Genomic DNA, 15,948 nt, shown 5'->3' with positions numbered 1-15,948 from the left:
CTTACCTGCCATCAGGAGCAATACAAGAGCAATATACGGGTACTTTCACACAGTGGCAGTTCCCAAAATTAGCTGAATTATTTTAAACAGTGACACTTTTAACTGGCGGATCCCTGAATTAATCCTTAACCCCTGCATAAGATCACATGAATCCAGGCTTTATTGATTATTTGTTGATTATCATCTGATTATCATCTGATGCCATCTGTTTAGTTTATCTCTGGAATTTATAATGTCCCAATATTATGATCTAGATGCATGCAGATTTTTAACATTTAAAACTCCCATTGCTTCTAATATTGATTAATCAAAGCATACATTTTGATAATATAGCAAACAAAGGTTAGAAACCTTGATTCATTTTTCATAGAGATTTAAAAGCAGTTTATTTGTATTGTAATGAAGTCATTATCTTTTGTTAATCTAAAACAGCTACTGAAAACTGTCTGAGTTAAGCGGACGCACAGACTGATCTCTAATCAGCGGCGAGGAGAGCCTCCCCCAGTGCTGCAGATGACTTCACAGAGCTCTCAACACCTTCATCTCTCAGCAGAGCTAGAAGGTCAGCTTGTTTGAACTTCACCACTAGGGGCCTCCCTCTTACTTACCAAACATCAAAGTACACTGATGTGAGTCGCACTGATGTGTGTATGTGTACATGAGTGTGTGTCTACGTCTGTTTGTGTGTGCATGTTCGTAAATATGTGAATATATATATATATATATATATATATATATATATATATATATATATATATATATATATATATATATATATATATATATGTATATCCTGTAGGTGAATGTGTGGGGAGGAGAAGAGAGAGAACAACACAATGTGAATAGGAAATATTTTCATCAGTAGCACTGTATTTGATATAAATGGAATTTGCCGTCTTATTAAAGGGATTCTCTGCCCCAAAATTCAAATTTTTGTCATTAATCAGTTACCCCCATGTCGCTCCAAACCAGTAAAAGCTTTTTTTCATCTTCGGAACTCAATTTAAGATATTTGTGGATGAAAACTGGGAGGCTTGTGACTGTCCCATAGACTGCCAAGTAAATTACACTGTCAAGTTCCAGAAAAGTATGAAAGACCATCTGCCATCAATGGTTCAACTGTAACGTTATAAAGCGACAAGAATACTTTTTGTACATGAAGAAAACAAAAATAACAACTTTATTCAAAAAATGTGTCTCCTCTGTGTCTCTACGCATCACCGTAGTGCCTTTTTGGAGAACATAATCTGTATGCAATCAGCATACGTTCTTCTGTGTGAGCCGTGCTGCACGGATGCACGGTTTTCATTCAAATCAATGGGTAAATACCCATAGAAAAAGTATCCTTGTGTCATGTCTGACACGGAATAGCTTACATGGATGTTCTCCAAAATGGCCATATGGTGATGCGGAGAGACAAAGAGGAGACGCATTGTTGAATAAAGTTGTTATTTATGTTTTCTTTGAGTACAAAAAGTATTCTTGTCACTTGATAAAATTCAGATTGAACCACTGATGGCAGATGGAGTATTCTGACGATGTCTTTCATACTTTTCTGGACTTTGAAATTGTAGCTTACTTGGCAGTTTATGGGACAGTCACAAGCCTCCCAGTTTTCATCCAAAATATATTAAATTGTGTCCTGAATTGAAATTGTCATTTTGGGGTGGAGTATCCCTTTAAATGATGGTTTGTTATATTGAGTCACTTTCTGTCAAGATATGTTTACTGAATTATGTCGAGATGTCCTTCAAGCCAGTTATTAAGAGTTGAAGAGCATACATGTTATAATTGTATCTTTACCATTCATGCAGGCAGAAGTCTAGGAGGTGAATAAATTTTTTTTATCATAATTTATGTAAAAAAAAAAAAAAATCTAAGACATTTAGAATTATAAATTATATACACTACTGTTCAAAAAACCTGGGGTCTGTAAGGGTTTATTTTATTTAAATCTAAAACAGCAAATGTGAAAAATCATTATAATTTAAAATAAATACTTTTCTATTTTATCATATTTTAAAATGTTTAGTCACGTGAGTAACTTCAGTGTCACATGATCCTTCAGAAATAATTTTAATATTTTATTATTCGTTATTATATGTTGAAAACTGCTGTACTTCACAATATTTTTATGTAAACCCTGATACCATTCTTTTAGGATTCAAGTTCAAAATAACAACATTTATTAGAAACGATATAATAAAAGTTGTTGATGTTTTTGTTCATATTTTAGATGCTTTGTTACTTTTTTTACCCAGTATACTTCTTTCCTCTTGATTTTAACGAAATAGCACTAATGTCATTACAATGGAAAATTAGAAACCGTGTCTTTAATGCCTTTCATCTCAAACGCTCAAAATAGCAACCACCAAAATAGCAACCACCGAATTTGGTTATATGGAAATTAACTTTACTTATTTTTGTATGCTGCTCATTCTGCTTATGGCTAAACATAGCAGGGCACACAGTCACTGACACAGGAACGCCTGCTAGGTTTACCTGTAAACAAACAGCCATTGACATCTAGATGAGTCTTGTCTGTATCACAAGAACAATAAAGAAACAAAAACCTTTTTTTAATAATGCAAATATTATCTTGTTGTTATAAACTTTTTTCATTCCTAAAAATATTACCATGCATGTCCAAAAGATTAAACCGTCTGAACAGCTACTTTAATATTTTGATTATATAAAATAAGGAATATGTGTATCTGTATCTTATCTTAAACTAATTTTAAGACATTTTGCATAAACTGTTTTGTTTTTGAACTGGCTGATATCTCTGTCTGGACTTTTTTATGGTCCCTGCAGTGAGGAGAGAGAAATGAAGTCCCATCATTTTCTACCAATATTTGAGAACTCAGCTGATGATTCAGATCTGATGGGAAACTTGCTAATGAGTGAAACAACGCAGGTGTAGTAGGTGTATGTAAGAAATGAAAAAATGATAATAATAGCAGTGTTGCCTGAGTTGGGAGTGGGTGGAGAATACTAAATCTAAAAGGACATCTGTAGTGGCACATGTTTGCAGCTGACCCGATTGTTAACCTTTTGTCAAAGACTATCTGATTGTCCCTCGCCATGTTGTGGATCAGGTGCTTGAGCAAACCCAAGGCCCCGAGGTGGAAGCCGCCATCTTCATGTCACAAGTTCTGGAAAATGTGACTGAATAAGCCAACACAGATTTGACTCTCTGTAAACACACTTCACCTTATTTTTCCAATCTGTGATTATCTCTTTATGGATGATAAGCAAGGCTTGCTGCATGAATGTGCATCTTGATAAATGTTCAGAACCTTTTACAATTTGGGAATTTATCACATTCTGCTAGGGTTGTTCTTTTACATATCCTTCAATGTTCAAATGACCTGAATAACACAACTCGGCGTGTAAACTCTTTTTGGATTGGAGTATACTGTTCAATACTTTGGGGAAATAGGAAGAAATTAATACTTTTATCTAACAAAGATGCATTAAATTGAACAAAAGTGTCAGTAAAGACATTTATGATGTTACAGAATAAAATTCTATTTCAAATAAATGTTATTTTAACTTTGCAATCAAGGAATCCTGAAAGCAAATGTTTCTACAAAAACATTGTTTTCAACATGAAATCAAATAATCACTTGGTGCTCATCACATAAATAAATCACAGGAATAAATTATATTTTAAAAATATATACAATTATATATATTACAAAATATGTCAATATATATATTCTGTAATATTAATGAAATTAATCAAAATGTTAATGTCCCCAAACTTTTAAACAGTACTATTGATAGAAAGAATGAAAGCCCTTGTACACCACAACATCCACAGACTATATGTGTTTCAATGTTTTAATTCATTTTTGAAGAAAAAACAAAATATTCAAAATATGACAGCCATAATTTTACGGCAACTAAAGAATTAAAATCTACCCACCACACAAAATACCTTGCTTCAATATTAGTGCATGCTCCAAATTTTGTTGGTACAATAATATTTAGTTATTAACCAATTTTATACTAATTTGTTGTCTGAATTAACATTAGGAGCATTAAAAGTTTGTAACATTGACCACTTGCGGTTCATACCGCTTTTTGAATACAGATTCCACGTCACAATGTTGCTTCCGTGTTACATTGTTCGGACAAATGTTGCTGAATCTATATAAATAAGTTTCTGTCTAGTGGTAATGTGTTGAAATGAGGTCATTTCATCAGTCCAACATATCTTCTCTAATGAAAAAAATATGTTTGGGTATGACAGAAACCAACCAAAAATTTAAAACAAGCTATATACAAACTTGTCGGCAGAGTATAAAAAGATCCAATGGTAAAACAGAGAAACAATATATGATACATTAAATATAGATTTCACATCTGAAAATATCAACCTTGCATTTCCGATTTTGTCTTGATACAATTGTCTGATATATTAAGGTCGTTCATGTGTTGGTGCTCTATGAACTCCGAGGTCTCCTCCATGATCTGGCCAGGAATGTGGAAGTCAACAGATGGCTGGTGGAGCTCGGTGGAGAGAGGATTGTCCTCCTCCTGTTGAGGGATGGAGATGCTTTGGGAATTCCTTGGCCGCATACCTGTGCCCTGAAGAAACTGGAGAAAGTTCTCCTCGATAGAAGCCTCTCGACTGGGCAGCTGTTCTTCTTCACCAGGATGCCCCCACTTAAAAACGAAGGCCAGGTTTCTGGCCAGCTCTTCCCTGATCTGCCGATTCAGAAAGCCGTAGAAAAAAGGATTGGAGGTGAAGCAGAAGTACCCGATCCAAGTGAAGACGTCCTCCAGCTGGGCCATGCGTGCGAGGGATTCATGAGAGGACGGCATGACGGCGCAGTACAGGTGGAAGGAGAAATAAGGCAGCCAGCACCCAAGGAACTGACCTCCTACGGCGACTAGGACCACCGCAGCCTTGCCCCCGCTGAAAGTCCTCTGGGGGGTGGTTCGAGCTCCGCTGAGGCTGGCCGCCATGCTGGAGTAGCTGCTCAGAGATTCAGAGCGCGGCCTGGGAGTCTCCATCCAAGTGGGGACTGGCCCTTGCTGCATGGCGGCAACCCTGGCCACCTTAAACATGTTGCAGTACACCACAAAGATGATGAGGACAGGACATAGGAAGTACATCAGGGTAAAAAGGACCATGAATACCAGTCGTTGGGGCCCTTCCTCCATCCAGTAAAGCGAGCAGCACTTTGGTTCAACGATTTTCCCCATAACTTTCCCCACAGCCATTCCCGGCTCCTCTGTATCGAGCGCCCAGCCGAGTAAAGGGAACGCTGACATGAGGATGGCTTTGATCCATATTCCAATCAGAACTGAAACCACCAACCCTACAGTCATTTTCACCTCATAGCGCATGGGATGAACGACGTAGTAGTATCTCTCAACATTGATGGCTGAGATAGTGAGGATAGCAGCACTGATCAGTCCCACGCTCAGACACAAGTAACCCTGACAAAGAGCCTTGTTGAAAAAGCCCTGACCTGACAGCATACCCAGAGGCATTAACACCAGGGCCGCGATGAGATCCACCAGGCAGAGATGGAAGACGAACACAAATTTACGTAGTCGCGGCGTTCTGGCGATGACTGTCATTACGGCTAAGTTGCCCACTATAGCTAGTACGTCCATCAGGAGCATGGTGCACAGGCCGAGCGTCTGCAAGAGGTGTCCATCTCTGGGCTCACTCAGTCCTGAGGCGCTAGGCTGGGTTGTGTTTGGACGCCAAGAGGTGGTGTGGGTGATGTTCCACGTTGTGTTGAAGGCGGCTGTATGCTCCATGAGAGGATGGAATGAGAATTGTGGGCGGAGGTGATTCTCATGGGACTATCACCCATTCTCCCCTGCTGAAGAGTGGCATCCAGCAGTACCGTTCAATGGGGGAGTTCTGTCGGCGTTACGACATGCTGGTAGAGGTCGGACTTCAAATATTCTCCTCTGAAATCCCTGGAACTCGACTGTGCTCTAAGTCCAGCAGCACCAAATGAGACATGATGGGACTGTGAAGAGAGACAATAATGTTAGCAAACAACTTTTAAGGATAAAAATACTGACTTTGCAATTAATCGCGATATTCATTTAAACAAACTTGAAATCTATTCTTAAAATCCTAATATGGTCACCAAGACAATATAATTTATATTTTACTCAAGTTTGCAGTCCTAATTGAATGTGGTACAATGTGTGTTTCTATTGAGTCCTGACGGGCTGCCAGTAATAACAATCCAGTTCACAAACTGTTTCAGTTTAGCGGATCAAAAAACTAGTGTAGTCCAATTCTCAAACAACTGACTCTCATTATCTGGTCTAGGTTTGGGTGATGTGCCAAAATATTATTTCATGATATGAGTAATTTTATTTCACGGTAACAATGTATATCATGACATAATTATTTGATCATATTTTTTTGATATCATAGAAAGGTCATAATTCTTGTTACCAGTGAAAACCTCACAAAAAGCCAGCTATTTTTTTTTTTAAACAAGCTCACTGAATATAAAATAAGAATAAGAAAATAATTACAAGCAAAAAACTACAGTTTCTTCTTATCAAAGCAACAAAAGTGATTTAGTCAAGAGCAGTGAGAGTCTTTCTCGGTTTTGTTGTTTTATTAACATGCATGACAGACAGCAGGAATATTAGACTGCTGTCACTTTAAGAGCTGCCTAGATTGAATATAGTGTTAAACATGTGTTTTCTTTCTCAGTTTGCTTCCACTTAAGACCTAAATTTTGTTTGTGTTTATGGGGATACTTTACAAAGACAGGCATTTTGACATACAAGTGTGTGTATTTAACCTTTCCAAAGCCTATAAAGTGGTAAAAAGTAAGCACTGTAAACTGCAAAATGAGTTCTCTTTCGCGGCTGATTCCATTTCAGTGGTTTAAGATCACTTGTTTTATGACTGTAATGCTTAAAAACGCATGCAAACTACAAGTTTTCATGCCAACGTAGCACAGCAACATCACTTGATGGTGTAATCGTGACTGAGACGATAGTCCAAAATCTCTAACGACTGACAAATTTCTACCAGTCAGTTGTGTCTTCCGGTATATCACCCACCCAATAGCAGGTCATTTAAATCAATCATTCAAAAAAAGAATAACAATTAAGAGTTACTGTTTGAATCAGTCTGAAGGATCCTTCATTAAATTTACTTACTGAATGCATCATAGCAGTTATTAAATCAGCAATAAGGTATCCTTGCAAGTTACTGCATTTTCATACATTCATATGTAAATAAAATGGATTATTATAACTTCTTAACCTTTATTTATAACAGGAAGTCACATTGAGGATAAAACCTATTTTACTAAAATATATGCCCAAATGATGGGAATCAATTCAAAATGAATCAAAATTATGATTCGGAATCAAATTCAATAATGAAATCTTCACCGATACCCAACCCTAAATTCACACAAATATACAAGTGCATGAAACACATGGCGTCGGATGGGGGCCCTGGAGGTCTACCTTCGATTCGAGTTTGGCGGGGTTCGGCCCAAGCACCCTTCAAAACTCTTTACACTGTTGGCAATCATGTGCTCTGTGTTTATGGTCATGACCTCACCTTGCACAGTAATTCACATGCATCATTTCTCAAATTTACAATATCATATTTTACTGTAAAAACACTGGACCAGCTTTGTTTCTCCACATCCTCAATCCATCCAGTTTTTCTCTGAGGGCACAAACTCTCCCTTGTGATACAATGTGGTCAGTGTTGTGACAAGCTCAAAAGCATCTCTAATTCAGCTATAAACTGTTGTTTTAGGACATCTCTGTGTTTTCTGCCCGAGGCTTGTGACCACAATGATCTCATGGTTTACTGATTGATTGTAGCAGTGAAGGCTGTTCTGTACCTGGAAGGTCTCAAAGCAGTTAGAGCTACAGTGGCATGATTATCCACATGACTATGATGAGCTTGATTGTGATGATAATAGTGATAACGTTTACCCTTCTTCTTCATCATAAGGTTTTCGTGCTTTAGAATTTTTTTTTTTTTATAAGTTAGCATTAAAAAAAACCCAAAGCTCAAAATAGTAGGGTATTTGGAGTTAAAGGGATAGTTCATCCAAAAGAAAAATTCTGCCACCCTTGTGTTGTTCCAATCCTATATGACTTACTTTCTTCTGTGGAACAAAAAGATATTTTGAAGAATATTTCAACTGTTTTTGTCAACTGGACCCCATTGGCATTCATTGTATGGACAGAAATACAGAGACATGTTTCAAAATGTTTGTGTTCCACAAAACAATCATACAGGTTTTGAACAAAATGACTAAATATAAATAGAATTTTACATTTTGGGTGAACTGCCTCTTAAAGTGAAAAAAAGCTCTAAACATCATTCACAGGATAATAATTACTGAACATACTTAAGGAATAAAAAGAATGAAAAAACTACTTTTAGATCTGAGATGAAGGGGCTCAATGAGACAATAGTTATTGGTAAACTCAATACATTTCCAGGTAACCTCTTGTGATGTTTACATAACTAGGCCAGAACCATTAGGATACCACTAGGCTGGGATTTTAGTTGTGCTAGGCAATCCAGCACTGTTAAAAGTGAATACAGGAAGTTATTACCTGAAAGGTGAAGTGTAATTTGTGGTTAAAATACTTCCTTCTGTCACAGTTAAATGTGCATAAACTTTCACAAAAGGCTCTTTCACAAAATAGACTGCATTTACATGCACAGTTATAATTGAGCTGCAGTAAGCTTTCGAGTGTACTGTCCATGACAGAAAGCTAATACATTTTTTGAAGGATTAACACACATGAAGCATCCTCTTTGTCTTTCTGAGCAAGCACGCACTTCCAAAGTTAGATAGTTCACCTAAATATGCAAATTGTTCATACAGTGTATTATTCACCCTCATGTCGTTTCTAACCTGTAGGACTGACTTTCTTCTGTGGAACAAGATTAGAGTTTTCTCTTTTTTTATACAATGTAAACAAAACAGTTTGGTTACCAGCATTCTCCAGAATATCTTCTTTTATGTTACGCAAAACAAAGAAAGTCATACAGGAATGAAATGACATTACATGAGTAAGCGATGGCAGAATTTTAATTTTTGGGGGTGAACTATCTCTTGTAGTCATATTAACATGTTTACACCACCATTCAGTGGTTTGTGGTTGGTATGACGGTTTGATGTTTCTAAAGTCTCTTTGCTTACCTAGGCTGGATCGATCTGATCAAGATAAAACAAAAACAGTAATGTGCATTATTATTAAAATGTAAAATATTTGTAATATATTTTAAAATGCTATTTATTTCTGTGATTGCACAGCTGAATTTTCAGGAGACATTATTCCAGTCTTCAGTGTCACATGATCCTTCAAAAATCATTCCTGTAAGCTGATTTGGTATTGAAGAAACACTTCTTATTATTATACATTTTGAGAACTTTGCTTCTTAATATTTTTTTGTGGAAACTGTGATACTTTTTTCCCCAGAATTTTTTGATGAATAAAAAGTAAAAAAAAAAAAACCCTGGCATTTATTTTTTACAGTGACTTCTATTAACATTGTTGCATTATTGCATCTTTTCTTAAAAATTCATATATTACTAATCCTAACTAGACAAAGCAGACCTACAATCAAACTATCTAAACCTAAATAAACAAATATCAGATCCATAAGGTTTCCGTCAAACTGAAGTATTTACAGTTATGTTATGAAGTATGTTAAAAAGACAACTCAGTTGTTTGAACTTTTAAAATGAATATAAACTATTTTTTTATTTGAGACTTTCGACCACCTGGACACATCCAGACTAGCTCAACCAATGGCGTGTATTTAGAACAGTCATTTCACTTTCTATTTCATTAACGGTAGTGGTGCACACTTTACACGTAAGGACCCATTTCTACATTTGTGATTTAAAAAGTCACTTTCATTGGCAGAGCCTAATGTATTCCAGTCGAGTCATATTAAATATAATAGGCTATTTGAATAATAAAACCAACTATTTAAGATTTTTAAGTTCTTACAAGCTTTGATTTTGGTTTACGGTCACTATAGCTCCATACTGAGCACTACCGAGAAATACTAATTCGTTATGTCAAGATCTGTGATCTAGAAACCTACATTTCCAATACCCATGTCATGCCATACTGTAAATAATCAACATGAAAAACATTTCTATGCAAGTTTGCAATCATCAGCCTGTGAGGATTCTAATGCTCATGCACATGATGAGAAACAGTTTCTGGGGGTTTCATTTGTGGGTTTGATTAATTTTAGGGGGTTAAAAACAACCTGTGCTTTCTATAGGAAAGGAGTGGGATTAGCGTTCATGCTCATAAATGCATCTGCAGGGCCGAGATGAAGACAGCAAATGCATTTTAAAACGGTCGACTTTCTGTGAACCCTCCTGTACTTTGTGAGACAAAAATCTGCAAGCAACTGACAATCTCAGGGGCTGCCAACTGAGAAACATATGACCCTATAATATGCACATGACTCAGTATTTACAGCGATGAGAACTAGCTCTGTTGTTCAAAAACCTCGTGTTTTCCCCCTCTCTTCTTCTTCTCCTTTCCTCCCTCAGGGTGAGTCCTTGCACTTTACAACTAATAGCCCACACTTCTAAACATGATGTCTGCTGTCATCACCTAAATAATCCACTATCACCCCAACGACCGCCCAGTTCATTGTCTGCTTCCAAACAGTTCCCATAATCCCCTGAGGTGAGCTGATTCAGTGCTATATTACACATATGTCATGTATGTCAACACCTTCATTCAAGGCAACCTCTGGTTTATAATATACAAAAAATATACAAACAGCTATTCCTCCATGTCACTGCCTGGTGATGGAGCCTACAAAGCAAGACCAGAGGAACGTCTAACTGCAAGAGCGAGATCTTGAAACCCATTTCCAACTCATCCGTCTGGAAATTCTACAACATATGCATGTCTTCTAGGATGCACAAGTTTAAGCAGGCGTCGGTGTGAGGTATGGAGTTAAAGGAACCGTAGCTCCATGAGATGTAGATGGGGAGAACGTACCTGTAGTGGAGAGGTCCAGCAGCGAGGATCTCCTCTTCAGCTTCCAGGGTTAGTGTCGCGCGACAGGGAGAGAGGGATAAAAAGAGGGGGAGAGAGAGCGAGCGAGAAAGCGAGAGAGAGATACCCAATACCCCTCCTCACCTGGTCCTTTCATCTCTCCGCCCCTCACCCTTTCACCCGCCCACACACATGTTCACACACACACACATTCACACAAACACACACACAGAGAGAGATATCGCCCCCTCCCCCGTCAGCGATGCTTCAGGCAGGCGGCTGGTCCAGGTGGTCAGGCTGATGTTCACGCTGCCGAGAAGACGGAAAGATAACAAAAAAGCGGTCTCTCTTTAGGCGGTGATGTATGAAACCCACTCTCGCCCCTTTTCCGACACACACACATCCACACAAATACACATAAACATGTGCTCTCCCTCACATGCACACAGGGCAACTGCAGAGCAGAATGGAGAGGAGACAGGGATGCAGGCAGGCAACCTTCCTCGCTTCACCAGGTCCTAGTGCCCTCCGTTCCTGATGCGTTCATCTGAAGGCCCTCAGGCGCATACGCTCGCACACATGGGCTGCAGTGCCTTACGGTGTCACTTCGGGTTCCTGGGATCCATGGGGTGTTGCAAAGAAAAACAGTTGCTTTTTCCTCATTCAATCTCTTATTTGGGCTAGGGTTTATTCTATATGTCCAAACCGTTAAAAGCCCTCTCATGAGACCCTGATTATTGTGTTTTGTGGTTGCAAAATCTGCCAAAGGCGCAAAGGGACTGCGAGAAACACAAGAAATTATTCTAAAACCGGGTTTTGGAGGACATCGTGTGTCAAATGAAAATCAGTTCAATTAAAATGTATATTTAATATGAAGAGGAGTTAATAGGCCTTTTTTTTAATCAAACAGTTATTTGTTCTACATAATATTGAAAGAATAGAATATATAAAAAAAAAACATTTTAAATGAGTTTTTTTTATTTGAGCATTTAGTTGAGGTATTTCATGTAGTGTGTCTAGGTAAAATAGCATACCCATAATAATGCATAAAAAAACATAATTAAAAAATATGCAGACATAAAATATCCATACAGTTTCTTTGTCAGCAAGAAATATTTTTAAAAGTTCATTTTCTGACTCTATCTTAGGGTGTTCTGACATTTTAATTGTTGTCTTTAAATTTCACTAGCAGGAATTTCCTCGTTAAATTATTGGGGCAAACGTGCTATTAGTGTGCAGCAAATTTATGGCAGTTAAATCTTATTTGCATATGAGCTTACAGAAACATAGCAGCCATGTCTGTCTGAAAGTTGCATTTCAGTAAGTGGTTCTATACCTTTCTAGCACAGCTTTGCACAGGAATCATCTAGGATGCAAGATATTGTATAAAAATCACTAAAACAGCTACAAGCACAAAAGTGAGAGAAAACATTCAGCTGACACCACTGGACACGAAACTCTTGTCGCATATGGAGCTGTCTTACAAAATGAATGACTCATGTATTTATTTCAGCAAACCGGACAAACTACAGCACCAAATAAACAAATACCTGATGCCTTGTTTTCCTCTTATTTATTAGCATCAGATAAACAATGTCTAACTTCTAACATAAGCTCAAAGTATCCACTGAAATCAAACTCACACTGAAGTTTTGGATAACACTCAAAGAAAAACTGGTTGCACTCTAATCTGCTTCTTTGTGATTTAAAGGTCCCGTTTTTTTGTGCTTTTTTTGAAGCTTTGATTGTGTTTACAGTGTGCAATATAACATGTGTTCATGCTTCACGTCTAAAAAAAACATAGTATTTTTCACACAATTCACCTATCTGTATACCGCTGTTTTCACTGTCATAAAAACGGGCTGATGCCTTCCTTGTTCTATAAAGTCCCTCCTTCAGAAATACGTGATGAATTCTGATTGTGCCAGCGGTTCCTGTGTTGTGATTCGACAGCGTCTTAGCGCACACGGCCCTCCTGGAAATCATAGACAGTAAAAGAAATGGACACAGCGACCCCATTGGATTCAACGGAGACAAGTGAAGTCAATTAGAAGCACGCACTTCCTGGGGGTCGGGCATTTTGCGCAGAATCAAACTGAGCTTGATGATGTAGATGTCACATGAGCAACCTGTAAGTCTTCTAAACGCTGTGCCAAGAGAAATCTGAATCACCCACCGAATCTTCCAGAGAAGGCGAGCGTGAACAGGAGCAAATTTTGGAAGGTATTCTGATTAATTATCTCCCTTGACTTAATGCCTTCACGTCCCCCCGATAGCCTCATAGACAGTAAAAGATTGCCTGCGAGCTTCTCCTCTTGTCCATACGGTAATTTCTCCACTGTGCGACAGAGAGTCGCAAGTTATGACGCAATCGTTAGCCTATTTTTTACAAAAACTGCTTCAACAGGACCATAACGTAAGATACAAGGTAATGAAGCTTTTATACATTTTCATGTTTCTTTAGAAATAATTAATGGACAAATGGAGTCTTTAAATGTTATTCGCTGTCAAAATGATGTCAAAATGAATAGGATTCAATGGAATGCTAACAGCAGGTGGGGGTCTGCTAGCCAATGGCGGCGCCCAGGGGTACTTAAAAAAATATGAAACCATGCCCCCCTGCTGGAAACACGATTGGGCTAGTTTTGAGAAGCATGTGCTGGAGATGTACTTCACAAGAGCGTTTTTACTGACGAGATGCACATGAAATCGCATTCGATTTTTTTGCACAGCCCTACCATCTAGTTAACAAAGCTAAACAGCGTTGCCCTTTGTGTAATAAGTTACAGAAACTGTTAAACGCAACAACTTAAATAATAAAATACACTTACCGGTTGTTGATCCATAAACAACGCCTTCTCCAGACAAAGAGGGAACTGCTCCATCTTTCAGGAATAATCTTTGTGCTAAACTGATTGAGATTGAGGAAGCTGTCCTCAGCAAAATGTGCTGCACATAGTTTTACATGTGGATTATAATTTTCGGGAACCGAGTTAAACATAAATTGTAACCATTAATCTCCAAGTACAGTGTCCCTGGGAAGCCAAAACAAAGATGATTGGACTCTGAGATGAAAATAACAGCGTTTCGGCGACAAACGCAAACGCAACTCTTCCTCTTCTCCGTCGGAACGCAACAAGACCACGCCTGTGTATTTATTTTTGTGTATTCCTGTGGGCGGAGGTTAGTCAAAAAACTGCATTAGTGACATCAATTACTGCAGGAAATAGAGTGATGTAGTCAAAACAGGTCTTTTTTTTGTAGGTGAATTCTGTTAAATAAAATATCTCGCTTGGCATTGAACTTTGAGCTTTAGAATTTTACAGATGTTATTTATACTCTACCAACATCATTACACACTAACTAAAGTTTAAAACATGGGATCACGAAGAACGGGACCTTTAAAGCATTTCCTGCCTTTTCAAGACTTAAGATTTGGTCACCTTAGTGACATTCTGGCAAAATTCCACAGACAAAAAAGTCCACTGTCTATTGTCAATAGCATGGTGTATGAAGCAGAACTTACAAAGAAGTGACTTTCAAATTTAGCAACTTTATATTGGGCAACGCACTGAAGCAATGTGACCAATTTAAACCTGTTTTTATTATTATTATTATTATTATGTATTTTTGCCATATTTATGCCTTTAGGACAGTAAGTGGACAGGAGATAGGGGGGGGGGGGGGGGGGGGGTGGAATCTGGAAAGGTAAGCGAGCCAGGACTCAAACTTGGGATGCCCGAAGCACAAAAGCGATACATGACGGTGTGCTGCCTGTTTGTAATTTTTTAAATAAGTATCCTTATTTAAAAATAAATTTTGTTCTATAACAAAACTTAAACACTGTGTATAATTTACAAATCACATAAACTGACAATACTTCCGTAGCAATGACATTGTATAAAATCACATGGACTCACGTTCATGTCTGCTGAGGTAAGACTGAGTAATTTATGAGTAAATGTCTCTTCAAGTAATGTTCACCGCAGTCCTTTACTCATAAATCAAAAACCGCTAATCTAAAAACCCATTAGAAATTCCCAAGGGAAGCCATTCTCTTCAGGGTTTTAGGGCTACAAACTTACAAACTGAATCGCTCTGTAGGACTGAACACACTCTCTTTCTGTGAGAGTAAAACTCACTCAGAGAAGAAATAATAATAAAACTCTTATGAATAATTGATAGAACGATGAACAGGACTGCAGGACTTGCAATTAGACAATTTTAGTCTAGTCTCACTCATTTTTTAGTGCAAGAACCACATATATTTAGTTATTACAACACAAGGGTGAGTTCTTTTAAAGAAAACAAACATTTATGAGAACAATATGATTGTAATGTAAGCTTAGCTGAAAGAATGACTTGTTTTAGCTCCACTGCCATGTAAACAAAGCATATTGACAGACCAGCCCTGAGACATAGGGGGGTTGCAAGGCAACGCATTCAGGCACAGGAGACCCCTCTTTTGTAACTTTTTGCTCAAGGGAAAACACAGCCACAAGGGCTCAGAGATGTTGTTGGTTGATCAGGATCCACAATTTAAAGATGAGTCTAGATCGCAGTGATGAATGGCTTGATCACGTTCTCGGTGCACTGACACAAGTCTTCCTCGCTTTGTTTGCACACAACAAGTACAGCAGCTTACATGGGATCGCAGCACCGATTAATCAATAGATCATTAGCTAGACATCCAGAAAGACAGTCAGTGGGCTGACTGTCATTGAAGGGATTAATGGAATGGGAAAAGATAACAATAGGAGTGAAACAAGAACACTTGTATGTGAGTGAGGGCAGAGAAAGACAGCAGGCTGAAGGTGTTGGAAAAGACAGAAATAGCATATACTTGCTCAACCCGGCAGCACCAATCACGGGAGAGGCAAAATACAATGGTCTCCATGACAACCCAGGAGACCAAAGACTCCAGGC

At 38.1% G+C, this 15,948-nt stretch overlaps 1 protein-coding gene across 1 annotated transcript; it reads right to left on the bottom strand.

The window, feature by feature from the left end:
• Positions 1-3,832: 3,832 nt before the first annotated feature.
• Positions 3,833-11,521, bottom strand: gpr61 (G protein-coupled receptor 61). The gene is made up of 2 exons (XM_052562760.1): positions 11,026-11,521; positions 3,833-6,002 (listed from the first exon to the last, which is right to left on the bottom strand). Exon 2 carries the CDS (start codon positions 5,782-5,784, stop codon positions 4,381-4,383), a length of 1,404 nt encoding a protein of 467 aa, XP_052418720.1. The 5' UTR covers positions 5,785-6,002; positions 11,026-11,521; the 3' UTR covers positions 3,833-4,380.
• Positions 11,522-15,948: the final 4,427 nt, after the last annotated feature.

The sequence above is a fragment of the Carassius gibelio genome, chromosome B8 (genome assembly GCF_023724105.1).
Source record: "Carassius gibelio isolate Cgi1373 ecotype wild population from Czech Republic chromosome B8, carGib1.2-hapl.c, whole genome shotgun sequence".
Lineage (NCBI taxonomy): Eukaryota > Metazoa > Chordata > Actinopteri > Cypriniformes > Cyprinidae > Carassius > Carassius gibelio.
This window is presented reverse-complemented; position numbering and strand designations above follow the sequence as displayed.

Excerpts from the sequence above, each read along its gene's own strand:
- gpr61 (XM_052562760.1), bottom strand. The coding sequence starts at position 5,784 with ATGGAGCATACAGCCGCCTTCAACACAACGTGGAACATCACCCACACC.